Source organism: Styela clava, chromosome 8, assembly GCF_964204865.1.
Source record: "Styela clava chromosome 8, kaStyClav1.hap1.2, whole genome shotgun sequence".
Lineage (NCBI taxonomy): Eukaryota > Metazoa > Chordata > Ascidiacea > Stolidobranchia > Styelidae > Styela > Styela clava.
In genome coordinates this window covers 1,160,946-1,185,989 of record NC_135257.1, presented here as the reverse complement: position 1 = coordinate 1,185,989, position 25,044 = coordinate 1,160,946, and the positions used below count along the sequence as shown (strand labels likewise).

At 35.9% G+C, this 25,044-nt stretch overlaps 4 protein-coding genes and 1 long non-coding RNA gene across 7 annotated transcripts in view; 3 read left to right on the top strand and 2 right to left on the bottom strand.

Annotated features, from left to right (window-relative positions):
• The window catches only part of LOC120331803 (uncharacterized), an 84,022-nt gene extending 78,881 nt beyond the window's left edge, over window positions 1–5,141 (top strand). The window contains exons 2-6 of one of the 3 annotated variants that reach the window (XM_078115101.1): window positions 2,313–2,551; window positions 2,634–2,802; window positions 3,016–3,330; window positions 4,187–4,327; window positions 4,398–4,537. In XM_078115101.1, coding sequence (XP_077971227.1) covers window positions 2,391–2,551; window positions 2,634–2,802; window positions 3,016–3,330; window positions 4,187–4,225 — 684 coding nt within the window. In that variant the 5' untranslated portion in view covers window positions 2,313–2,390 and the 3' untranslated portion in view covers window positions 4,226–4,327; window positions 4,398–4,537. The other 2 variants (XM_078115102.1, XM_078115100.1) reach the window with 2 other exon arrangements.
• Window positions 5,142–5,179: 38 nt separating this feature from the next.
• LOC144425656 (uncharacterized) lies at window positions 5,180–11,583 on the bottom strand. Its single transcript, XM_078115103.1, has 4 exons — window positions 10,453–11,583; window positions 6,014–6,152; window positions 5,628–5,751; window positions 5,180–5,361 (listed from the first exon to the last, which is right to left on the bottom strand). Exons 1-4 carry the CDS (start codon window positions 11,093–11,095, stop codon window positions 5,323–5,325), a joined length of 945 nt encoding a protein of 314 aa, XP_077971229.1. The 5' UTR covers window positions 11,096–11,583; the 3' UTR covers window positions 5,180–5,322.
• An 827-nt stretch (window positions 11,584–12,410) lies between these two features.
• Window positions 12,411–14,491, bottom strand: LOC120348042 (uncharacterized). Its single transcript, XR_013477602.1, has 2 exons — window positions 12,907–14,491; window positions 12,411–12,826 (listed from the first exon to the last, which is right to left on the bottom strand). It is a non-coding gene; the product is annotated as an uncharacterized LOC120348042 (long non-coding RNA).
• Window positions 14,492–15,137: 646 nt separating this feature from the next.
• Window positions 15,138–17,028, top strand: LOC144425757 (uncharacterized). The gene has a single exon (XM_078115351.1). The coding sequence runs from the start codon at window positions 15,781–15,783 to the stop codon at window positions 17,026–17,028; it is 1,248 nt and encodes a 415-aa protein (XP_077971477.1). The 5' UTR covers window positions 15,138–15,780.
• A 3,807-nt stretch (window positions 17,029–20,835) lies between these two features.
• LOC120346260 (2-methoxy-6-polyprenyl-1,4-benzoquinol methylase, mitochondrial-like) lies at window positions 20,836–24,350 on the top strand. Its single transcript, XM_078115352.1, has 5 exons — window positions 20,836–21,345; window positions 21,740–21,889; window positions 22,354–22,607; window positions 22,958–23,046; window positions 23,952–24,350. The coding sequence occupies exons 1-5, from the start codon at window positions 21,219–21,221 to the stop codon at window positions 24,163–24,165; spliced, it is 834 nt and encodes a 277-aa protein (XP_077971478.1). The 5' UTR covers window positions 20,836–21,218; the 3' UTR covers window positions 24,166–24,350.
• The last annotated feature ends 694 nt before the right edge of the window (window positions 24,351–25,044 follow it).

Genomic DNA, 25,044 nt, shown 5'->3' with positions numbered 1-25,044 from the left:
AGCTTGCGTGGAAACGAGGGACGAACTTTTTCTGTCAACGGTGGGGTTTGCGGTATTTCCAGGCAAACTGTGACACACACAATAGTTGCTGCTAGTTTTTAGAAATACTGTTTTTAGGGACAAACTGCAATTTAGAGTAAGCGTAACCATGAGTTCTGTTTCGAACATGAAAAGAAATTCATCGACATCGAGAAAGATGGAAAACAGTAATCGGTGCCCACAATACTACCATAAAAACACAAGAAGCATTGCGGGAAACCAAAGTATGAGGACTTTAGATTAGAGGTCGGCCACCTGCGGGCCATATCCGGCACACGGAGTAAAATAATCCGGCCCACAGTGCTTCATTTAAACCTACGGATCGTTATTATGTTATTCTTGTTCTTCATTAATAATTCGTTTTCCAATCTTTATGAAAAAGATCGCTTTTGTTTTCAATTACTTAACCAAAATGAAATTTTCCTTGCGAAGAACTAGGATTAGTGATAGACATTTAGAAAACTTTGATTTTATCTAGTGTGTCACCTAGTGTCGCATTTAAATGTTATTTGTAAATATTTTGTAGAATAAGACGACGAGTTGTCGTGGTGTTCGCTCGCTATCAAAATCCGAAATTTGAATTTCTAATCTGTATAAATAATGTGGTTCATCAGCCACCCGTTCAGTTTTTAACTTTCCTGAAAAAATATGTGCGGCCCGTCAATGTTCGTAACACTTGGTTTTGGCCCGGGAGCGACAAAAGTTGCCGACCCTTGTTTAGGGATTGCGTGCGGCAGTGACTCCGTGTCTTTCTATAGCTTTTTGCAATTTTGGAGCTGCGTACAACCATGTTCGAAGCGACTTCAAATGATAAAAAGTTGGAGACTCGTGTATGATCTCCTTCTCATTCTTATTCTGCGTTTCTGCCGTTGTTAAGACCCCTCCCTTTGAAAAATAACATTTTGACGCCCGTGCTTATTTTTGGCTCTGGGTAGATGGCAACCCTGCCTATAGTGATCGTTGTGACGAGAAAACGAGAGAAATTGCTTGCTCGATTTCGGGTGATCGTCTGCGCGTTTTGGACGACTTATTACGCCACTGTGATGTCGAAATGACGTAATTTTTCGGTGACGTAGTCAGGTGGGGGTTAGGATTGACATATGCAAAAATTGTCGAGCCAGGTCCACTAGAAGTACATGTGGTACTAAACTATACCAGACCCGTACAGTGCTGCAGTGGCAGTACCGGTATTTGGTGATTGCTGCAGTCAAAATATCCAATGCAGAAGGGAATGAAAAATCCTTGACTAACAATCCAGCAATGCCACTAGGGCTGCCACTTTTGTCTGAAAAAAAATCATCTAGATTGACCTCAAAAAATATCTAGATTGGAAAACAAAACATCCAAAAAATATATCTAAATATAAAGTTACTAAATTTAATAAAAATAAACAAAACAAGAGTAGGCTACAAATAGTTTATTATATTATGCCATACGGTAGTAGATTTCGAAGTTGATGTTGTTGCTACAGTTGCTTCAGACAGTCAGAGGGATTTTCATATGTTTCTGCTGTACATATTTTTTTGAAGCCGAAACAGGTTCCTTATATGACGTGCAACATTGTTTATTTAGAATCGAGTTAAATTTGATGATATTTACGTACGGTGAATGGGAGGCGGACAACTCGACAACACGGACAACTCACCAGAGACAACTCGACTACCTAGAGGCCTGGTGAGTTGTCCGTCTTTTGGCATTTTCTACGGTGGTGTTTTAGGTCTATAGAAATGCGTTTTTGATATTTTTAGTGCTCAAATGTTGAGAAAAATAAATAAATATGCTCTAGAAAGCATTTTTATTTGTATAAGTGGCTTATTTTGATCATGATGTATCAATACAAATACAGTCTACAGACAGAATTGGAGTAACGTTAGCGAAGTTAGACTGTTGGCTTATAGGACTGTGTTCGTTTAATTTTTTGAACTTTATTGGTATTAAATGTTTTGAATGAGCACCTTTAAATATATTAAAACCTTTATACTTCACAGTAACACTTAAATATTTATGAATGTGAGCTCAGTAGTCTAAACTCGCCTACGGCAGTCGCCCGACAGGCCGTCAACTACCGACTTTCATACGAGTCAGCAGAGCGTGACGGCTGCTGCCAAGCCGACTTTTTACCACACTCTTGGGGGACAAGGTGATTTTGCTTCGTTTTCACGATTTCGTGCGGATGTTTCGCTGGTTGCAACAGTTTAAGATAAACTATAGATTGGATCACCGTGATCTAAGGTTGTGGCCTGGGTTTGATACAAACAGACGGTCGTACTTATATAACTGCATAAGGTGAATGTAAATGTGAAAGTTTGAAAAGCTTGAGGTTTCCATACCGATAACTTACGGTACGTGTAATGGAGTCCGATAAAGCTTTTCTATGTAGCATTGGGCAAAAAGTCTCCCGTACCAATGACGAAATAATGAAACGAGCCACACTATTTCGCAAATATCCAGAACTGTCTAAAAGATATTTCGCAAAAAAGATCAAGTGGAATTCAGACAGACATATATTTCGGTAAATACGTTATTTATTAAAATATTGATGTAACATTTCTGCATACGGTAGGCTAAATGCTCATTGCATATTTAATTTACAGTCGAAGATTGGACTATGATGAAGTTCTACATCTAACTGGGATATGGGCAGCTTCATTGAACTTATTACCACCATTCACTCAACACCAGCTAGACCATTATGTCTCAGCAAAAATTCCTGGAAGTAGGAATATTTTGCAGAAAGGATATTCAAGCTTTAAGAGTCGAAAGGTTATTATATACGTATTTTTGATAAAACAAAGACAATTCCTGTTGTCATAGCTCTAAGTGGTTCGACCAAATTCAGAAATTATTTGCTGCTTTGTAAAGGTGTTAAATTCACTGTTTAGTTTCCTGTTGACCACTCACAGACATTGATGATAGTGATCTTTAAATTTTGCCTATACCCAGTTTAATATGAATGTATTTATTGCTATGTTTCAGATGGTTACAATAAGATCCCAACAATGCGGCGAAAATGTGTATGTACGTGCCTATGTACATAAATCATACAGTAACATGATCACAAGAAGAGCTGTGGTGAAGTTCATACATGGTGTACCCTCTAGCAGCTGCTGCACATGCTTGGTTGGAAAATCGGTATTATGTTCCCACGTTATAGCTATATTTTTCCAACTCATTTATATTGCCAAAAATGGGTCTGCATTATTGGAACAACAATGCACAGACTTGCCCATGAGATGGCATAAACATACCAGGAAGAGCTGCATACTAATGCAGCCCATCACCGATATACAGGTAAGTCTGTTTGGTGATTAGCACATTTGCATTCAGCTAGAAACTTTGCATGTGTGCAATGTTACTCCTGATTCATATCTGAACCACTGTGGTTGGTATCAAGTTTGTAGTTCAATCATTGTATTGTATGTGTTAGGTTACATCAGTCAGGCGACGAAGTGTGAGTAATACCAGAAGATTTAGATCGAGAGACATTGCTCAAAAAGTGAAAGAGATTAAATCTTGCATAAGCAAAGAGGAAGTGGAGCTTCATTTTATGAGAACGATGTCCCGGAATTTAAAAATGAGAAAATCTGGAATGTATCTTACATTGAGCGATAGATATGTAGTGCCAGCTATTGAACATGATCATGATTATTGTCGGAGATCTAGCACAGATTCAAATGATAGATCGTTACCAAATCCGCCATACCAGATATTGAACTCGTTTGCCTCTACAATCCCTCCAAGACAACAGGAAATTATAAAGTATTACGACGTCAAGCAAAGGTCACAGGAGTGGTTTAAATTGAGACAGGGAAGATTTACCGCTTCAATCTGTGGATCTCTAATTGGTTTGTAATTGTCAGTGTTTTGTAACATAGTTTCACATGCATTTAGTTTGCTTGCAGATAAGTTCTTACCAGGGAATTTAGATTGAAAGGAATATAAAAACAATATTCTCATAGCAATTTTCAGGCCTAATAATATATGAGTTTTTCGGTGTCTTGGACTTATTTTCTAAGTGCGGGTTAACCCACAAAGTGAAAGTCAATTATGTAAAAACGTTCAACTGGATATTTTGGTGAATGTAAGGGCAACACAAGACTCTGGGCAAATTGCAGTTATCTCTATTAATCTGAGACTAATCCTACAGGAATATATGGAAATAAAGAAATGGACGAAGCTTGGATGATGCTGATACCAGGATCCATGGGGAGAAAAAAAAACTTCCTGAATTTTCGTCGTGGCATTGAACATGAATCGATAGCAAGGAAGAAATTTGCAAATGATGCTGGTATGGTTTTTTCATATATGATTATGCAATTTTTAAATACCTAGTGACTTAATTTGTCGCTCACTTTCAGGTATTTCGTGTGAAGAATGTGGATATTTCTCCCGTGGTGTGTTTGGGGCGAGTCCTGATGGCATTATTTGTAACAAAAACTATATTGTAGAGATCAAGACTCGAGCAGCGCAACAAGATGGCCCGCTTAGCAAGGTGGATAAAACTCATGTCATACAGGCTCAAGTCCAAATGCATTGTGCGAATGCTACAAGGTGTGTACTAGTCTCATACCACCCAGAGACGAAAATATCAACATATTTTCTGCTTTGCTACGATCCAGAGTTCATTGCAATTTTGGAAATGGTGCTTGTTGCTATGAAGTCTGACCAACCCATTTCACCCCACCGCCGGTGGGAACCATCAGATGATCTGCACGTTAAACTCTGGGAGGAAAATATTTGCATTGTCCCAAACTTTAAGATCGTTGAGATCTTGGTGTACCAAATCTGCAACCTTGTGTCTTCAGATCAAAGACCTCAAATTATATTTTTAAGATATTCAGAACATGAACTTGGTGCCTCACCCATCTAAATAGCTTTTTTAATGGGTCAATATGCGAAAAAAACTTGCCAGTCTTTGCTACGTAAGCAGTTGGGAAAAGAGTTCTTCCGAATGCTTTCCTTTGTTGTGGACGCCTCCCATTATAATGCAATATGTATCATTTGTTGGGTTAATCTTAAATTACTGATTACGTTCAAGATCAATATTCCCTGCCTCTAACACTGTTTTTATGTATAAAATCCAAAATTATCTGTGGAATGTTTTATAATTTATGAAAATCCAAAAAATGCATGTCCTATAAGAGTGATCTGAAATATTGTTTATTGCAATATTGTTTTTATTTAAAAAAATCCAATAAAACAAAAAACAAAAAAACACTGAGTACACTAATGTAAAAATGTAGAAGCATTTATTTCTGCATCTGGAGCAAGCAAGTAGAAATATCAATTGTTGCCGTTGGTGACTGGTTGCTCCTTCTTTGCCTGAAACAATATATACAAAGCTTTATTGTGGTATCGGAAGTTGGTGATGGTGACTCAAAAAATGGGGGATGCCTAAACTTAATATAGGTAGTGGTATTCTAAAAGATATATTTGAAAGTTTTTTCTGTAAAGTTCACCATTTTTGGCCTAAATTCGTTTCATCAAAGTCTATTCAGAATATTCATAATCGCAAGAACCCACTTTCAAAGCAGTGGTTAGGGATTCCTCTAATCATGTTTAACCTTTTTTAATGAGAAGTGTCTTACCGGTCCAACTAGAGTGGTCATTGATTGGATATAGGCCAAAAATCGCCATGTACTATTGAGCAATTGCATTCGATTACATGACCATACGCTGTTCAAAATCTCAAAGTTCCGAAGGTATCCAATCCTAAGAATGAAAATTTTGAATGAAAAACTTGAATAGCAGATATGGTCGTTTTGATGTTTATGAACAGGTGTAGAAAATCAATCATCCTATGAACGATATTAGGGTAGAAACAGAATTCGAATGTTCTGTTCAATTGCTCACTTCACCTCTCCTTTAATCATGTGCATGGCACAATCATTGCAGAAACCAACAGGCTTCATATAGATAGACTAATGCTCCTTAGGATAAGCCAAAAGTACTAGTTATAAAGCATGATGCGTACCATCTTTCCACATGAATCCTAAGACATGCGATTTTGTAATTGTCATCACATTCACCTTCGCAAAATTGATTTTCTGTTTTCATTGGAGGTCTGTTGTGCTCTGCACCTTTCTCCGCAGCAAGTTCACTAATCGCAAAACCTGAAAAACAGAATCCCTCTTAAAATTTGATATATCACCGAGTGAGAACAGAACAGGCCTAGATCACAATTTTTATTTTGAATTTCTAGATGTTCACACTTAGTAAAAACCTGAGCTCTGGTTATTTTAATGTGGATGAGAATACAAGTGTAATCAATATTTTTGGCACTTCAGCTTCAATTCCTTCCTGATTTTTTACCCCCATAAAGGACTTCGCACCTGTACCGGTACCGTATGGGGGGCAGAGGGGGTCATGGGGTTGTAAATAATAGAGCACGATAAAGGCATTCAGAAGACCTAAATACAATATTTTGGGGAATACTACAGCCAGATGGTTATGTGAGGTACTTTGAGTGGACTTAATTGGGTACATCGCTAAATTGGGCTTTCGTTAGATATAGGGTAGCCCATATTGCCAATTCATTGCGAGATTTTATAAAGCATGTAAAACCAATGACATTAAACAACATGATGCGCAACTCCGGCATTTTTGTCCGAAGATCGTATTCGATAGCACGCTCCAATGCACATCCTTGACGAGACGAAAACGAGCGGATGTGTGCTGCTTTCAAGGCGTAGCACGAATGGTGTTCGTGCCTGCTTTGACAGTTGTTGTCGATTTTAATGATATTTTTGAAAGTTGGGGTAAAAAGAGATCGGTAAAAGGTAAGGTGAATACTATTGTTGTATATCACACCCGGGCATCGCACTGTTAAGTACATGTGGGAGAGCCAGCCTTTGTCAAATACTACGAAGTTATTAATTCAGTACGGTACGTAGTTGCCCATTTGCCGAAATTACATATTTACTTACCCCTTATGGTTTCAAATAGTTCATGCACCTCCAGTTAGATTTTTTTAATCAGTGAGGATATATACTCAATGTTGATTGCTGCTCATTGTAACATACTATTACGCATTCACTTTTATTTGCGTATTGAATCAAAGTGTTAACAAGTTCACCTAACATTTCACTCATACCGGTCTATATTGTATAGTCTGATTTCTCAAGTATTTGGAGCCACGAATGCTTGTAATTTTCTGACTAAACCCTTTTATTAGTTGGTTTATATACCAAATTCAGTAAAATATTTTTTAAATAAAACATGAGATATTGGATTTATTAGCTTTTCCATTCTGAATCATATAGACTGCTTTATTTATTCTTAACGAAAATTAATAAATCTCCTCTCTTTCTTCAGATGTGAAAGTTGTGGACAAACCTGTCTAAGCATTGTGAGACTCTTGCAGCACAAGAGGCAATAGCAGAAATAGTAAGTATATCAATCAAGAAATTAAGCCGACATAAAGCAAAACTTTCAACTATTCGTCTAATCTCAATTTCCTATTATTTATTCACAGGACAACTATAGCAGACGGGGAGATATCAGAAGTCTGGCGACATATCAGTGACAGTGTGATTCCAAGAAATATAATGCATTTGAAAATAGAAAATTGCAATAGAAAAACAACCTATGGAGGCATGCAAAGACATTTGACCCTCCGGTAGAGTTGTGTATGGCCCCCACATTCTGCAGGGCTTGAGGAAAATAACTAAAAATTCCAAAGCGTAAGATTGCATAAGCGGTCTTATTTGTAAAAAGGCACAAAACACGCCAGACATACTTAAAACAGCTTTGGAAATGAGGATTACGGGTACCTCACTGCACCTGTGTTATATTTGGTTCATCAACTTTTGGTAGTACTATAGAAGAAATTCCGGAAGGGGTATAATCATCATTCATGATAAAATACTATCATATATTTTTTGAATAACTTCAATCTAGACCAGGGATCTCAAACTCGCGGCCCCAGAGAACTTCCAGTGCGGCCCTCGAACGTTTAACAATAATTGTAATAGTATTTTGGAAGTTTTTTTTTTTTTATCTAAATGTAATAGATTTTTCAAACCTTCTAAAGTGAAATTGATTATTCACACAGAAAACAATTTACTGAAAGTAGTTTTGGAATATTGATTTTTTTTGTCCACATTTTGACCCAATTAAGAATACACATCAAGCTAGCAAAAGAATACTTGAATAAAACACTTGAGTAATTAAATTAAACGCAAAGTACATGAAGAAGGTGGCATTTTCGAAGAAAATGGGAGTTGTAACATTTCTGCTCTTCACAAAATTCTGAAGCACATTGTTTAATTTGTCATATTTCCATCAATACAATCAAAAAACACAATAAGCTCAGCAGTCAATATGACAAATTCGAAGACCAACTTCGAACAGAAAATTTCCATGTGTTTGTATATTAATATGATTATACAACGACTTAGTTACTAAAAATCAATATCAATAATAATTCAAGCAATCCTATGCCACGCAATGTAGTGCGAAATGTCTTGTCGAAAAAATCTGTCATTTGTTTTTTTACTGATCTATACATGAAATGATAAAAGTAACTTTTTTGCATTACTGGAATTAATTAAACATTCGTAAAGATCCAGATAAACCCATGATCATGTGGCCTCGTTAGTTAGAGTTGGTACTATAAAATCATTTCAGACTGGCCTTAGTATGCTGGTGACACAAAAAAGATGCCAAACGCCAGGACAAATGTAATTATTAAAACATTGAGTTTATACTGTAGTATTTTTGTTAATTTTAGGTTCATATATTTAGATTAAGTTATTTTTAGTGTATGTATTATTATTTCCTTATTCAAAGCTTGTTCAAAAATGATTTTGATGGTTGTACATAGAATTTTACGATTTTTTATAATAAATACTGTAACTTGCAAATGTTGCAATAATAGTGGAATGCAAATATTAATATGTAATTGCATTTGAAATTGAGGAAAATAATAAAACTTAATCCAACTGTTTAGTTGCATCACAATATATGTCACAAACTAAAACTATCCTAAAAATATCTTTTAAGTATACATTATCAAAAACTGTTTGCGGCTCTTTTTACAATTTTCAAAATGCAATGCGGCTCTCGAAAACCCATGAGTTTGACACCACTGATCTATTCTAGACGATTCAAGCATTGCTTTGGGAAATTATATCACTTCAATTAAATTGAAATAATCTCGCTATATTAAATACAAAATCGTTGCTATCATAAAGGTAAACCAATTCAGCCACTCGAAATATACTGGCCTTCACAAAGCAATGGAGGCAAAATTGAGAGTTCATGAGCTATGAACATTTGTTTTTTTCTTTGTCTTGAACTTTCCATACTCCACAGCCCCTATTAATTTTTTTTAATTTTAATTACCATGTGATGGTCATACATATCTTTAACTTGTATTTTCTGTCATGATGTATTATCTCAATGTGCCAAACTATTAATTAGTGTGCATATTTTGCTTCCAGATGACATAAATGTATTGTCATGTTTATTACCTCAGCTTGGAGTATTGACAAGAAAAAGGTGCCAGTAAATTAGGTAAAAAAATTTTCAACTCATTGTTATAATCAGAATTCACAATCAATAGGAATTATAAACAGCCAACAATTAGTGAGAATTATATGCGAAATCCCTCAGAATAAATTTGTCTAAAATCGGAGGAAGGCAAAAAATATAGGTAGTTTCCATCCACACAAGCATTTCAAGAAGACTTGCTCGAGCCAAACTAAATGAGCATCGTCAGGTGATCGGTAAGGCTGCAAGTTGAATTCAGCCCTGCAACCTCCTGCATAGAAGATAATATTAATTAGTGGGCTATGAGCTAAATTCCTAAATTTAAACAAACCTATCTACGATGCATTATGTACCAGCAATGTTACCTACGATTAACTGAATATGTAATATGTCTAATAAATTCACCTACAAAAGCAAGTTCGATAAGTGCAAACTTTGTGTTATGGAATTGTATCGCAGCACAGTTTTGTATGACACCCTCTTTAAATGAAATTTCAATGATTAAGCGCAAACATTAAAATTACTAACTTTGAACTTTGTCATTATCTGCAAAATGTTCCACACAAATCTTTCCGCTATCGCGTTTGTAATCTTCTCTGATAAAAAAAAAACGTCTATGATGTCCAGAATTGCTCTTTACAGCTTGCCTGTTATTCCAGCTTTCCAAGTAAGCAAAACTTCTTAGATATAGAGATTATTTTGTTTCGTTACAGGCGCAAAAAGGCAGGTACTATACGTAAAAAAGACGCCGAGTAGCAAGAGCGAGCGGAAAACGGACGCGAAAGGCGACGAGAAATATGTGCATTGGAGCGTATCATGAAATACAATGTTTTGCCTGTAGTCTTATGGAGTGACGTCAGAGTTGCCTATCATGTTGTTTAATGTCATTGGTAAAACTAACTACAACCACTCAATACCAACCTTTGTCAGTCAATATTCCATCATGAAGTAAACAATTTCTGAGTGAGCCCGTTATTTGTGTTATTGTCGTGTCTGTGATAGATCCTGGATATAAATCTGGAACCATTGTTAAAGCGCCATGAGGAGCTAAGCAGACAAGTGCTTTAACAGTATGACATTGCTTGTAATCAGAAAAAAAGATTGTGTTTAAATTCAAATCGGAAAACTGTTTTGTTTTGAATTCCGTTGCATCCAAGACCAGTGTTATATGGCCGAATCCCAATTCTTGGTAAATTTGAGGAATAACTTTTTTCATTAATCCATGTGAAGGCTGCAAGTCTACCATACCCAAAACTGCATCGCCAAACACTATCCATGCTTCAAAAATTCTGCTCATTGTCGAGGCCGAAACTTTGAGCATCCAGCCTGCAAATTCCATATGCAGAGCATGTCTGCAGATGGATAGAGTCGTGAAAAGCTCGTTCTCTTTACTAACCTTCCGCTTGTAACTTTTGCTGCTAATACATGATTGATATTTGATTAGGTGTAGGTATGGCTTCAAGCAGCTAAACAAAGTCTCAAGACTGTCCCGACTCATGCCTGTAAAATACTTGAAATAACTTTCTGTCACAGTGTCCCAGCTAAACTTCCATTTGTTCTCCATTATTCTTTCAACATTTCTCTGTTCCAATTTTCTCACTTCCTCGCTTTCCTTCAACTCCTTCTTTAGCTTTTCTATTGTATTTCTCAATCTAAAATTTTCACTGGCAAGTAATTCATTATCAGTGACCTGCTGACGAAGGTGAACGCGAAGAGTAGCATTTTCTCCACTCACTTCACTCAGACTCTCCTTGACATTCTGTAATATCTCACCAGGTTGTGACTTTTCTAGTAGTTTGTTGCGCCTACTTTCCCTTGCACCTCTTTTCACAGCCCTATGTTCCCTAACACTCCTCTTTTGTCTAGAAGACTAGAACCAGTAGGCACCCTGATATCAGGCAAATGTTGTGAATTTCGCCTTGGTTTACTCCAGTGCAATGGGCAGATGCATTGCCGACGCCTCCAATCTATTCCATCCGTTCTAAAGAAGCTTTTATAATGTGACAAAAGCTCCTTTTTAAGCGGAACATAGAAATACAGGTGGGAGTTTCTCCAGTTCAGCAGTTAGAATTGCACTCTGCTACAAAGCAGTTCCAGTGTTTCGTCATTCTTTTAATCTGTATTTAATTTATAACATGAAAAATACTATTAAAGCAACACCTACACTACACACAACGCGCCCTTCCGGTCTTCCAAGCAAGTACTTAGAAATAACTGAATAAGTTGATTGAAGTCAACAAGTACCGAAACGACGCTTGTCCCCCTAACCACCAGAAAAAATGTTGCTGGCAGCATCGGTCAAAGGTCATGAAAGTTGGTAACTCACCAGTCGAGCAAACGCTCTGCGACGTGACGTCATCGATGCTCGAGGTGAAGACAACTCGACTACCAAGCAACGAGAGGCAGACAACTCGCCAGTCGAGCAATCGCTCTGCGATATCGATGCTCGAGGAGAAGACATTGCTTTGCAAAACGCAGACTCAAGAGTTGCATGGCGTTTACTTAGTGCCGACTGATATTAGTTGTAAGCCAACTCACCACGGCAAGGTTTCAGTCATAGAGTTGGAATTTCTTTTTGCAGAAGAAAACCAGGAACAGATAGGCACTGTCGCTGCGCCTGGCAAAGAAACAGGGCCGAAGTATGGATAAATGATGTTTACTTTTTGTTACGATTAATGAATTTAATATGATATTTGAATACTAAACGTTATGGGGAAATTTAATGGATGGAAGGTTTTGTTTTCTTTTTCGTTACGAATAATGAATTTTATTTGAATACTAAACGTTATGGGAAATTTGCTGCGTTACATACATACTCTTTGCAATACTGCGGCACGTATATCCTTGAACACCTCCGAACAAGAGAGTCCACAGATAACTCTCCTTCCTTAAACTGTTCCCAGACACGTTGCACCCTCTCGTTGGCTTCCGCATTCCTGCCGTTGACACGCCCCACAACATTCTCTTCCAAAATCTCCACAACGTCCGCCTCTATCCCTATACTTACCTCGTACATTGTTGAGATTAAACTGTAAAAAGGCATATTTTTCCGAGTTATACTGTTAAAATGGCGGTGCCAACCTTCCAGATGATTGTTCGTTCTTATTTCTACGTCGAATACTGACCAATCATTGGGAGTCCAGACACTGTTGTATGTCTTGTGTTTTGAAAATATTCGGCGAAGTTCTTGATTAGCATCTTTTCTTTCAGTGATTTGAATCTGGACGTAATAAACATAGGTGGTATATAGCACAGCGCCATGACATGCTTGATCAGGTCTCTTGTTCCAGCGTCCCTAAAACAAAATAAAAACATGTTAATACAAAAGAAGTGAAAGATGTACAAAGACATATATAAATATTGTTAACCACTCACTTGTTGTATAGGCGAGCCAAATTATTGTGACGCACTTTCTTCATGATGGCCTGAGTGAAGTGATATCCATGCACGGAGATTAGATAAGGTGCCAGATCGGTGATAATGAAGCCGCGCGCCTAGATTACTGCTCGGTTATCGCCGAGTTCAAATCCTCATTATCGCCGGCCTGACACCTTACAAACGTAAATACTCATTAGCCGAAGTCGTTTTCATTACAGTTTTATACTGAAACGAGGACGACTAACGGTATATTAACTCCACAAAAACTACGCAAGAATTCAAGATGACTCCAAATATGTGCAAGAGATGTGACGACAACGTTTCCATGAAGCAGGAGGGACTCATCTGTGACGTCTGTCGAAATTGGTTTCATCGCAAATGTTTTAATAATTCAGGTGTGGCAATGACAAGGGAACAGTACAGGCTATTAAAAAAACAGGACGTCACGTTTGAGTGGGAGTGCCTGGACTGCTACCAGGCCCATGACACCCATCATGACTCCAACCCGATTGTTGTATCCCAGCAGATGGAACCTAGCCGTCGGCTGGTAGACTACTCAGGTGGTGAGTTGGCTTACAATTAATATCAGTCGGCACTAAGTAAATGCTATGCAACTCTTGAGTCTGCGTTTTGCAAAGCAATGTCTTCTCCTCGAGCATCGATATCGCAGAGCGATTGCTCGACTGATGAGTTGTCTGCCTCTCGTTGCTCGGTAGTCGAGTTGTCTTCACTTCGAGCATCGATGACGTCACGTCGCAGAGCGTTTGCTCGACTGGTGAGTTGACGGCCTGTCGGGCGACTGCCGTAGGCGAGTTTAGACTACTACAACCATAGACTACTGAGCTCACATTCATTAATATTTAAGTGTTACTGTGAAGTCTAAAGGTTTTAATATATTTGAAGGTGCTCATTCAAAACATTTAATACCAATAAAGTTCAAAAAATTAAACGAACACAGTCCTATAAGCAGAGCCATTTATAATGGCTCTGCTATAAGTCAACAGTCTAACTTCGCTAACGTTACTCCAATTTCGTCTGTAGACTGTATTTGTATTCATAAAACATGATCAAAATAAGCCACTTATACAAATAAAAATGCTTTCTAGAGCATATTTATGTATTTTTCTCAACATTTGAGCACTAAAAATATCAAAAACGCATTTCTATAGACCTAAAACACCACCGTAGAAAATGCCAAAAGACGGACAACTCACCAGGCCTCTAGGTAGTCGAGTTGTCTCTGGTGAGTTGTCCGTGTAGTCGAGTTGTCTGTCAGCCCGGTGAATCTGTCTTCCTGTTGTTTCTTTTTTTTTCACAGTTTATTGCACTAAATATTTTTCAACATCCGCATTTAAATGGCTTACGGTACATTGCTGCCATCGTGTTATTGTTCTACTTTCTGACTTTACTAGATTGAAGTTTTGTAATAGCAGAACTGACTTTCTGCCCTGCCGATAATGTTTTTAGTAGACTATACAGGTACCGGTATAGCAGGTCTTACTACTTATCGAATAGAGCGCAGAAGAGCGCGAAACAGCGCAGAAGTGAGGGAAAAAGCGAAGAAGAGATTTTTCGTTTCGTTCGTTCATTATTTATTAGCGTCCGTGAAATTTCAAACAATTTAATGGGAAACAATATACAGTGGTAGGGAATGATCACGTTTATATCCGTAATTTTCAAAATCTGTAAATAACCAAACATGACGCACCCTAACCTGGTACACATACTGTGTTCAGGTTGTGCGTCATCTTGGTGCACATACTTCATGACACACCCTAAGCTGGTACCGGTACACATACTGTGTAAACTCGTGATCATTCTCTACTACCTACTGTATGCTGCTTCCCATCGAATTGTTTAAAATTTCATAGACGCTAATAAATAATGAAAGAAAATGTTTCCATCTCTTCTGCGCTCTATGAACCTTCTTCCTATACTCTACCGGTACCGGTACCATTGCAAAATTTTCGGGGCTATTTTAAGAATGCTTTTGCGAGTTGGCGCCTGTAAAATGGGGTACCGGTATGTGTTTCATCGCATACAACAATCTGTTTTTTAAAAGTACCGGTAGAGAATTTTAGCCTAGTCTAGGCTATTTCCACACTAATATTTTATTACTGCAATTAAATTAAAACTCCTACGAAGACAGAGTGATCATTAAATTATCTGATTTATATTTAGGTTTCCGAAATACAACAATCAAAACTGAAGAATAGAGTTCAAAAACGAGGTACCGGTAATGTTTACAACCACGCTTGAAAATCTGTCTTAGTGAAAAAAGTGTCTGAGCGGATGCGAAAACGGGGTATTGTTACGCCACTTTTTGCATCTTGCTGATTGGCCAATGTCACGAAATAAACAAGGAAGTCGCTGCTCGGGGAGAGGTCCATTCTGGTTCAATTCAGTAAGTACTAAGTACTGTAAGTAGTAAGACCGATTTTCAGGGGTCAAAGGTCCATAAGCCGTGAAACGAGACCCTAAAAACGCCTAAAATGAGTTTTGCAGCGCACATGTGAGAACTAAATAAATTGTTTAGTTTCGTATCAAAATGAACGCACTGAACGCATTATGGCTTGTTACTAAGGAAAGGTGTACAGTTTGTATAAAAGTTGCTTTAATCACCACGACGCAAAAAATTGAATACTGTATAAGGGGATTCCCCCAAGATCAATACCCAGGGGTGGGTTGGTAGGTTTACAACGACACAGCTTGCAAAGTTGCATTTACTTTATATAAGCAATCAAACGCATCAACTTTGATGCAATAAAGTCGCTGTATAATTAAGATATATATATATATTAAAATATCATAAACTTGAATAATATTAATTCTTGTCCTCCCTGGACTGCCAGGAATGGACGAAGATTGAAGATGGCCTTGTACTCTGATAAAATTAAAGGGACGCGTGTCCAAGAAGACGAAGAAGAAAGAAAATGTGTTGATAGGTCGAAATGTATGTCTTTGAAATTTGAAGACAAAAATGGAACAACCGGTACTGGTAAATTCATCGATAGAGAGATGATATACTCTTTTTTTCAAAAAGTCGGAATTGAAATTAACATGATTGATGGATTCATGGAGACATCACGAACAACAGCAGATATAACATTCAAATCGAGAACTATGGCAATAGAATGGGATGAAAAATTATGGAACATGAAAAAAGAAGGCAATGAAACTTTGCCAGCACACCGTTTACATGTACCAGAAAGCGTTGCTATTTTTGTACACAGAGTCCCGATTCCAATGGAAGATCATTATGTCAAGGATTACTTTGAAAACAACCATGGTGAGATAAGTGATATCCTACAACTTAAAGACAGATATGGAATAAAAAACGGTATTCGTAGATTTTTCATGAAAAAAAGACAATTAGAAGATAAACCCATAAAGAGCTATGTAAAAATTAAAGGATACTACACATTTGTCAAATACTGGAACCAAGTTCCTACCTGCAGAGTTTGTGGTGAAACCGGACACTTCAAACAGAATTGCACTCAAAATTTCAATCCCAAACTAGTCAGGTATAAGAATACAGAGCAAAAAAACCCAGAAGTCACTGTAATAAACGATACACAAAAACACAGCGAAATAAACAATGAGAACAACAATAATGAAGAAAAAATGAATACTGAAAGAGAACATGAAGACCAAGAAGAACCAAAACAACAACAAACACAAAGCACTCCAGCTGTAGACTATACAGAAGAAAAACCTGCTGAAGAAAATCCATCGAAACCAGCTTTTCTCCAAGCTGGTCTCTTCGGAAACTTGTCTGGAATAAGTGACAGTGATGAAGAAAATATAACAGATGGCATAACACCGCCAACAGATAGTTCAAAAAGTATTGACAAAACAGATAGTTCAAAAAGTATTGACAAAACGCCAACAGATAGTTCAAAAAGTATTGACAAAACGATCCCATATATTGCTCAACCTGATCACAGTACAAGCCAACCACCTAACAAGAAAAAGAATCGAAAAGGAACATCTAAGTCTCGATCTCGTTCCCCAAAAAAGAAAAAAACTTTGTCTCTGAAACAAGCTAACGAACTATTACAACAGATGGGTGAAGAGAAATATCCCTCAACCAGATTGCAAACTTCCCAAAACCTTTAGTAAATCAAGTTAGTCAAATATACTTAATTCATGGTGGTTTATCTCACCATACTCACTCTCAATGTCAAGGGTCTAAGAGAAGATATGAAACGAAAAAACTTATTTCAAGAACTTTCAAAATGTAAAGCAGATTTGCTATTCCTCCAAGAAACTCATAGCACACCGGAAGTTGAATTAAAATGGAGTAGAGAGTGGTTATGGGGACACAGCTTATGGAATTCTGCAACATCCAATTCAAGAGGAGTTGCAATTTTAACAATGTCAAAATTAGCCACGTTTGAATTTGAAAACACCAAATGGGATAATACTGGAAGAGTGATTACTACTGATATAAATGTATTTGGAGAAAAAATGCATTTTGTTAATATATACGCACCATGTCGAACGAATATCACAACCCAAGAACTATTTTATAAAAACATATACAGATTTGTAAATACCCAATATCCCATTATATTAGGAGGCGATACAAATTGTGTCCACGACCCTGAAAGAGACCGATCTACAACTGCAAAAAGAAGTAGAAGAGAATATGTCTCGGAAGCTCTTAATGAACTTGTAAGAAGCTTTGACATGATAGATTCTGTAGAATGTTTCCCCAAAGCTCCTCCATTTTATACATGGAGAAATAATTCAATACAAGCGAGACTTGATAGAATTTATTGTTCTGCAAAAAATTGTAATATAAAAAATTTTGAATGTAAATCTACTTACTTGTCTGATCACGATATCTTCTCAATTCAGTTAGAAATAAACCAAACAAAAGATGAAAGAGGTAAAGGCTACTGGAAAAATAATACATCAGTGTACGACAATCAACAATTTAAAAATGAACTGAAACACAGGTGGACAAACTGGAAAACATTGAAATTCTTTTTTGAGAATAAAACAAAATGGTGGATTGAAATGAAGAATAAGATCAAAGAGTTGAATGTTTGCTACTCAGTGAAATTGGCTAAAAAAGCTCAAAACGAGTACAACAACGAAATGAACCAATTACAAGAGTTAAAAAAAAGGTTAGACATGGGAGAAAGAGTTCTCACTCAATTTAACAAAATGAAGCAAAATTTGGCTAAAAAACAAAAAGAAAGAGATAACAAGATTCGAATACAAAACATGGCAGATTCCTATGATAATCAAGAAAAATGTACCAAATCCTTCTTCAAGAAATTAAGAAAGAGGAATAAAGAAAAGTCCATTCAAAAGTTAAAGAACAAGGATGGAATTATCCAAAATAAATTGGGAGACAAAATGCAAATTGTACAAGATTTTTACCAAGAACTATTCAATAAAAAGACAACGAATGAACAAATTCAAAAAGAATTCCTCGATGCAATTCCAGTCGACACAAAAATTGAAACTGCTGATAATGATATGTTGCAGAAAGACATTGAACTCGAAGAAGTTTCAGAAGCAATTAAAGCAATGAAAAACAACAAAACACCTGGTCCTGACGGACTCAGTGTAGAGTTTTACAAGCAATGCTGGGATATAGTGGGTCAAGATGTTTTCGAAATAATACAAGAAATGTTCGACAAATCGACCATCCCAAAAGAAATTAAATTGGGATATACGACTTTAATATATAAAAATGGAGAACAAGAAGATATAATGAATTACAGACCAATAACTCTATTGAACACTGACTATAAAATATTTACAAAAATTATAGCCAACAGAATCAAAAAAGTACTACCAGAAATCATCAACCCTCATCAGACAGCAGTACCAGGACGGAAAATAACGGACACATTATTTATTTTAAGAGATTTATGTGCTCAAGAACAACATAAATCATATGAATCAACACTAATATCTTTAGATTTTAACAAGGCTTTCGACTCTGTTGACTTAGAATACTTGTACAATGTTTTGGAAAAGTTTGGATTCACAAGCAAATTCTTACAACTTACAAAAGATCTCTATTTGGATGCAGAATCAAGGATTCTAATAAATGGATATCTCAGCGGAAAAATAAAGCTACAACGAGGTGTAAGACAAGGTGACCCATTGAGTTTACATATGTTCATCATTGCAATTGAACCGCTGCTATGTTATATTAATAAATGTAAAGAAATTCATGGAATCATGACTCCTACAAATAAGGAAATTAAAAGTCTGGGATTTGCAGATGATATTACGTTAACACTGAGAAATCGTAAAACAGTCCAAAATGCGTTAAACAAGATTGTTCAATTTGAAATTGCTACTGGATTCAAGCTTAATACAAGAAAAACAAAATTAATGAAACTGGGATTATGGAAAAGCAATTTTCATACAAGCGTAACAACAGTTAAAGAACTAAAAGTGTTAAATGTTACCTTTGCGAACTACAATACTAGTGAAACTAATTGGACAAACTGCTTGAACAAAGCAAAAAATGAAATTGAAGATTTATGTGATATTCCACTCACTTTCGATGGAAAGTGTTTAGTAGTAAAAATGAAAATACTTCCATTATTCCTATACTGTGCCAAAATATTTCCAATGACATTATCAATTAGTAGAGAAATCAATGATGAAATTGTTAAATTTGTATTTGGTGGTAAGAAGACGTTATTAAACATTGAAACATTAAGTAAAGAAAAACCATTCGGTGGCTATGACATCATAAACATTCCAATTTTTACAATGTGTTTGTATTCAATGACTGCATTTGATTATTACAGTGAAAGAATGGGAAACATCCCAAGTAATGATAGAAAAACTATAATGGATTATACTGAAACTAACATTGGACATCAACTATGTGTGTTCTTTAGAATGTCGACGAATAACAGTGTTTTACATAAATTTGTTCCTAATCAATTTTATAAAGCTATTCTTGATTTCATCAGGACGAATAATTTGAAATCAAATGAATTTATTCAAGGTAATCATAGAGTGCTCTACAATAAAATCGTTAATTCTTTAAATGGTTCTAGATTAGTGTTTTTACGTGGTGGAAGTATAGAGAATTCATGCAAGAGTATTCACAGGAAAATACTGCCAAATTATTTGAAAACTTTTGATTACAAACTTATGTGGGAAATTTTACCTTTAAAAACCCATGCAAGAATAAAGTGGATTTCTGGAAATGATTTGTGTGCCCTCTGTGGCAAAGAACCAGAATTTATATCACATTTATTTTTGAGATGTGAATTCACTCAACTTATATATGATTATATTTTTTCTGTTATTAGGAAAATTAGTAATTTAAGAGAAGACTATTTGACCTGCATTTTATTAGATTTTTCCCAAATGAACAGTGTATTTTTTTCAGATTTTCATGAAAACATTATAGTATTACTTATATCAATAACAAGATATAAGATCTGGTTAGAAAGAAATGCTGTTATATTTCAAAAAAAGATACCTAACGTTCAAACAGTCATAAAACAGATACAAACTTCAATAACATGTCGGAGAAATATAGAAAAAGTTCGAAAATTACCAAATTTCATAAAGGAATTAGAATTTTTAACCAACTGTCTGTGATTATATTTTGAGTAAATGTATAGTTGCTAATATTTTTTTTCTATTTTTATGTATAACAAATAATGCTTAACTAATGTATTATTAACTTGAAAACATCTTGATATCACTGAATTGATATTACGGATTATACATGGATTATTGAACATTGGAATACTGAAAAATGGAAACTACGTCGGATATTATGGATTACAATTTGAGATAATAATGAATGTAAAAATTTTATTTCCCATTTTTTCTATGATTATTACTGTATCACATCTAACACATTTGTGAGCGTTTAAAAAAAAAAAAAAAAAAAAAATAAAGTCGCAAATTAACATTGTAAAGTAGGCTGGTAAGGCTGTAAGTTACCGTAGGTGTAGGGTAGAATAATTTGGCAGTCCAGCAGTCTGGGGATAATTTTTAGTGTCATACGGTACCGGTACCGGTACGGTATAGGTACCGGTATATTTCAATTCAAGCAGAATTCAGTTAGTGAGATCAACTAGCTGACTAGACTAAAATTCCATACAACTTGTATTAAGTACCAGTACTGGAGTAGGGTAGGTTTTACTGTCTGATTGTCGAATCACAATTGCGGAAGTACCGGTATTGCTGTATTTTATGTTTGTTTATTTTATATTTTTATTATTATGTTTGTTTAATTTTGCCTGTACAATATTTCATGCACTACGAAATAAAATATCTGAATCATTAGCTGCATTAGTCAGACAATGATTACAAGCAATTTGTTTCGAAAAGAACCGAACAGAGGAATACTTTCAATACTACGTCATATTTCAGAGAAGTACACTCATTTTGGATATCAGCAAGTTCCAGAAGAAGAAAAAGCAGAAAGAGGTGATTTGTGTACCTGAGCATATGACTGTAAGAGTGTGTTATACTAAACGTTATATCAAATTGTGTCCTGAACACGAAATGCCAATATCAGAATGTTGATGGGATAAAAGAATAATTGTTTGTTCAAGTTTTTTAATTTAAGTGCAATGTTATATTTGAATTACTTCTGTATTATCCATATAATATTCAAAACATAATGTTGTTTTAAAGTCTGCAACAACATACTGACATATATCTGTATATATATATTTTTCATAGTTGCAAGTATTGCATACATTTGGTTCACTGGTTCACACTTGGTTCGTTGGTGTAGTTAATTTTCTTATCACTGTTTACGAAAAGCCATGAATATTGATACCACTATTAGATGTTTATAAATTGACATATATTGCAGTTCATGATGTGTTTGCAAATGTTGCTAAATCTTATGATGATATGAATGATGCCATGAGTTTTGGATTGCATAGGATATGGAAAGATGCGTTCATGAGATATCTTAACCCTGGTCATAATGTTTCTCTACTAGATGTAGCTGGTGGTACAGGTATCATGTTTCAATTATTTTGGATAGCGAGAATTTCAGTATGAAGTTCTAATTAGTAAAATAAATGGAATAAAATGGTAGTTGTTGTTTAATCAAGATTTCAATTATGTGATACAGAAATTATAATATGATGTTTGTTTGGAATAACTCCTTCCATTATAAAAGGATCATGCAGTGTTCGAAAATGTTGCACACCAGGACTGCATTTGTGGTTATCTAGCAATTATTATGCACATTATATATTTTTTGCATCTATTTGTACGTGTACAATATGATATTATATTGCAAACGTATCTCCGTGCTGTAATGCTATGATATGAGCCTGCTACCCAACATAATTGATCAATGGTTGTGACCTGTGGCTATTTACTCAAGTTTTCATCTTGCAATGAGTACAATGCAATAGGCTAGAGATGGCTGATCGCCTTTTAATCTTCACCCTAAATCTTTCATCCTTATCTTAGGTGACATTGCCTTTAGATTTTTGAAGTACAATTCTGGAACTGGTTTGCAAAATTCTAGCAATCGAAAAGTTACAGTTTGTGATATAAATCAAGCAATGCTTGACGTCGGGAAGAAGCGAGCTGGAGATTTGGACATTGACACGGAAAAGTTGTCTTGGGTTTGTGGTGATGCTGAGAAATTGCCATTTGAAGATAAGCTTTTTGATGCATACACTATCGCATTCTGCATTCGAAACTGTACACATATACAAAAGGTAGAGAATGAATATATTAGTTGATAGATTCTTGACAATAATCCAATTTGGATTTGTATAAAACATTGAACATAAGAAATACTTTTAATGCAGTATAATATTTTATTCAATTTCAAAGCTAAAATTTTGATCTCATTTGTTAACCAGAAGCTTTCGTAAATTCAGAGTAAGTTTGAAAAAATCCACAAAGAAAGAACTTATATCACTGATTCATGCATGTGTTATTTTTGATACAAAATGTAATGCACCTTAGTTTTGTATGATGTTTCTAGCAGAAAGTTTTTAAATCATATGTCATTTTGATAGAGCATGTGAAGCCCTCTTTAAAGGAAAACTCATATCATCTCCAGGTACTTGAAGAGGCATACAGAGTCTTGAAACCTGGTGGACGTTTTCAATGTTTAGAATTTAGCCGAGTAAACCATACAATACTTCGCAGGTAAGTAAAATGTCAATCCTATTGAAGTCGTTCCTAATGCCAAATTTCTAACGTGGATAGTGATTATTGACCATTGTTGGACCAAATGAATTTTTATTTTGCAATCTTGTTCCTGAGGCTTGACATGATGTGCTTTTTCATGCTTCTATTTCATTGTGTTTGACATATTTCTAAGTGTTTTCCATTACGATTGAAGCAGGGTTATTAACTTTTGCGAAATTCAAATTCTCAGCAGTTTTTTTGAGATATTTTATTGTAATATAGGTTGTCATTCTTCCGAAATAAATCCAAAAGCCCCACCATCAAATTAATATTAGAAGTTGAAGCACTGAGATAAGAAATTTTTGAGCACCACTGATGCTTAATAGAAAAATAAATCTTCAATCTGACAATGGATATGACAGCTTGTCTTGCTATGTGGCAGAGAATTCCTTCAACTTTTACATATATACTATACCAATACCAACTAGGAAAAACTTTCAAATCAAAAAGATAATCATTCTGCATGAGATGAGCTACTGAATATTATCTTGATTATGATATCAGTGGCATAAACATTCATAGTATTCCTCCAGCTCTGATCTAGATGTACACCTCTATCTAGTATTGCATTGAATGCAGATTGAGAACTACTGCTACTACCAAACGCATTTATAAGTGGCAATTGTCAACTCAACCATCCTGTTTCTACCCTCCCTCTCCATGCAAGTTATAAATGATCTGCATGCAGATATAAATGATCCGTTAACTTGTACTTGAACAAACATTGGCTTATGGGTAAATTGTAAAAGATGAGGGAAAGCTTCAGATGTCCGAGGAAAAATATTGGATGTTTTTTTTTAAGGAAAATATTGTTTTATAGTTCTATTGTCGATCATAAGCTAATTTTTTCTTTACTCATTTAGATTATATGATGCTTATTCATTTCAAGTTATTCCTGTAATGGGGGAAGTTATAGCAGGAGATTGGAAATCATACCAATATCTAGTAGAAAGCATTAGACAGTTTCCAGATCAGGAAACATTTGCAGAAGCCATAAGAAATATGGGTTTCAAGTCGGTCGAATATTCTAATATGACTTTTGGTGCTGTTGCAATTCATTCAGGATTTAAAGTTTGACATTCGACCAAATGCTGATCGCACTGAAGTATGATCATTGTTGTTTCCTAAGACAGGGTGCAAAAAATGATGGAAATGATTTTGCAGAGGCTGCGTTGACTAAATGCATTAATTCACAGAAAAATTGATGAATTGTGACAGCTATGCATTCTTTTTATATTTATAAATAAATGCAAGCAAAAATACTGGCTATTGTTGCTTGAGAGCAGTGGTTCCCAACCACCGTGCCAGTGTGCTGCGAAATGATTTCGGTGTGCCGCGGAGAGATTTCATTTTTTAATTTATTTCAAGGGATTCCAATTCCCCCGCTGCTCTTGCTAACAAAAAGAAACGACAAATTTGAGGAGTCGGTATTGTTCCAATTTTGAGTTTTGCATAAAGCGGACCAACACCGCTTCGTAAAATTGAAAATGTGAAACAAGGTAACGGTGGTGTGGCTCAAGGCGCGGCGGTGTGGCTCAACGGGCTAAGCGTTAGGAATACGCTCGCCACCGCACCTCTAATTACTCTGCGTGGGTTCGCAGGTTCGAATCCCATGCAGGGATGGTTATGTGCGAAAGGATTGCTGGACTCCTCGCCGTCGTTGGGTGGTTCACGTAACCGCTGGTCGGTTACGGCTTCCTCCACCACCAAGTCCATACTTCCGAAAACAAACAATACAGTAAAAACTAATCCCATACCCGACTTGGAATGGTAACCGGACGAGAGGCCGTGGTTCGCTATATGGATAAGCCGTCTTATCGGCTTTCCTCTCCCCCGGGATAAATATGTAAATCCTATCCTAAATAATTGTGCGAAATGTTTCTGTCTTTAACATATGTCACGATATAAACGCATAGTTCTCCCAGGAATATAAAGCCAAACTTCAACGTTCGCCGT

What these genes read in the sequence shown, in the direction of transcription:
- LOC144425656 (XM_078115103.1), bottom strand. Translation starts at nt 11,095, where the DNA reads ATGGAGAACAAATGGAAGTTTAGCTGGGACACTGTGACAGAAAGTTAT. An exon ending in AGGATTCATGTGGAAAGATG is followed by an intron (nt 5,752 to 6,013) that starts GTACGCATCATG and finishes TTTCATTCTTAG; the next exon opens with GATTGGATACCTTCGGAACT. An exon ending in TGACCACTCTAGTTGGACCG is followed by an intron (nt 5,362 to 5,627) that starts GTAAGACACTTC and finishes ATATTGTTTCAG; the next exon opens with GCAAAGAAGGAGCAACCAGT.
- LOC144425757 (XM_078115351.1), top strand. Translation starts at nt 15,781, where the DNA reads ATGGCCTTGTACTCTGATAAAATTAAAGGGACGCGTGTCCAAGAAGAC.
- LOC120346260 (XM_078115352.1), top strand. Translation starts at nt 21,219, where the DNA reads ATGATTACAAGCAATTTGTTTCGAAAAGAACCGAACAGAGGAATACTT. An exon ending in AGATGTAGCTGGTGGTACAG is followed by an intron (nt 21,890 to 22,353) that starts GTATCATGTTTC and finishes TCCTTATCTTAG; the next exon opens with GTGACATTGCCTTTAGATTT. An exon ending in ACTGTACACATATACAAAAG is followed by an intron (nt 22,608 to 22,957) that starts GTAGAGAATGAA and finishes TATCATCTCCAG; the next exon opens with GTACTTGAAGAGGCATACAG.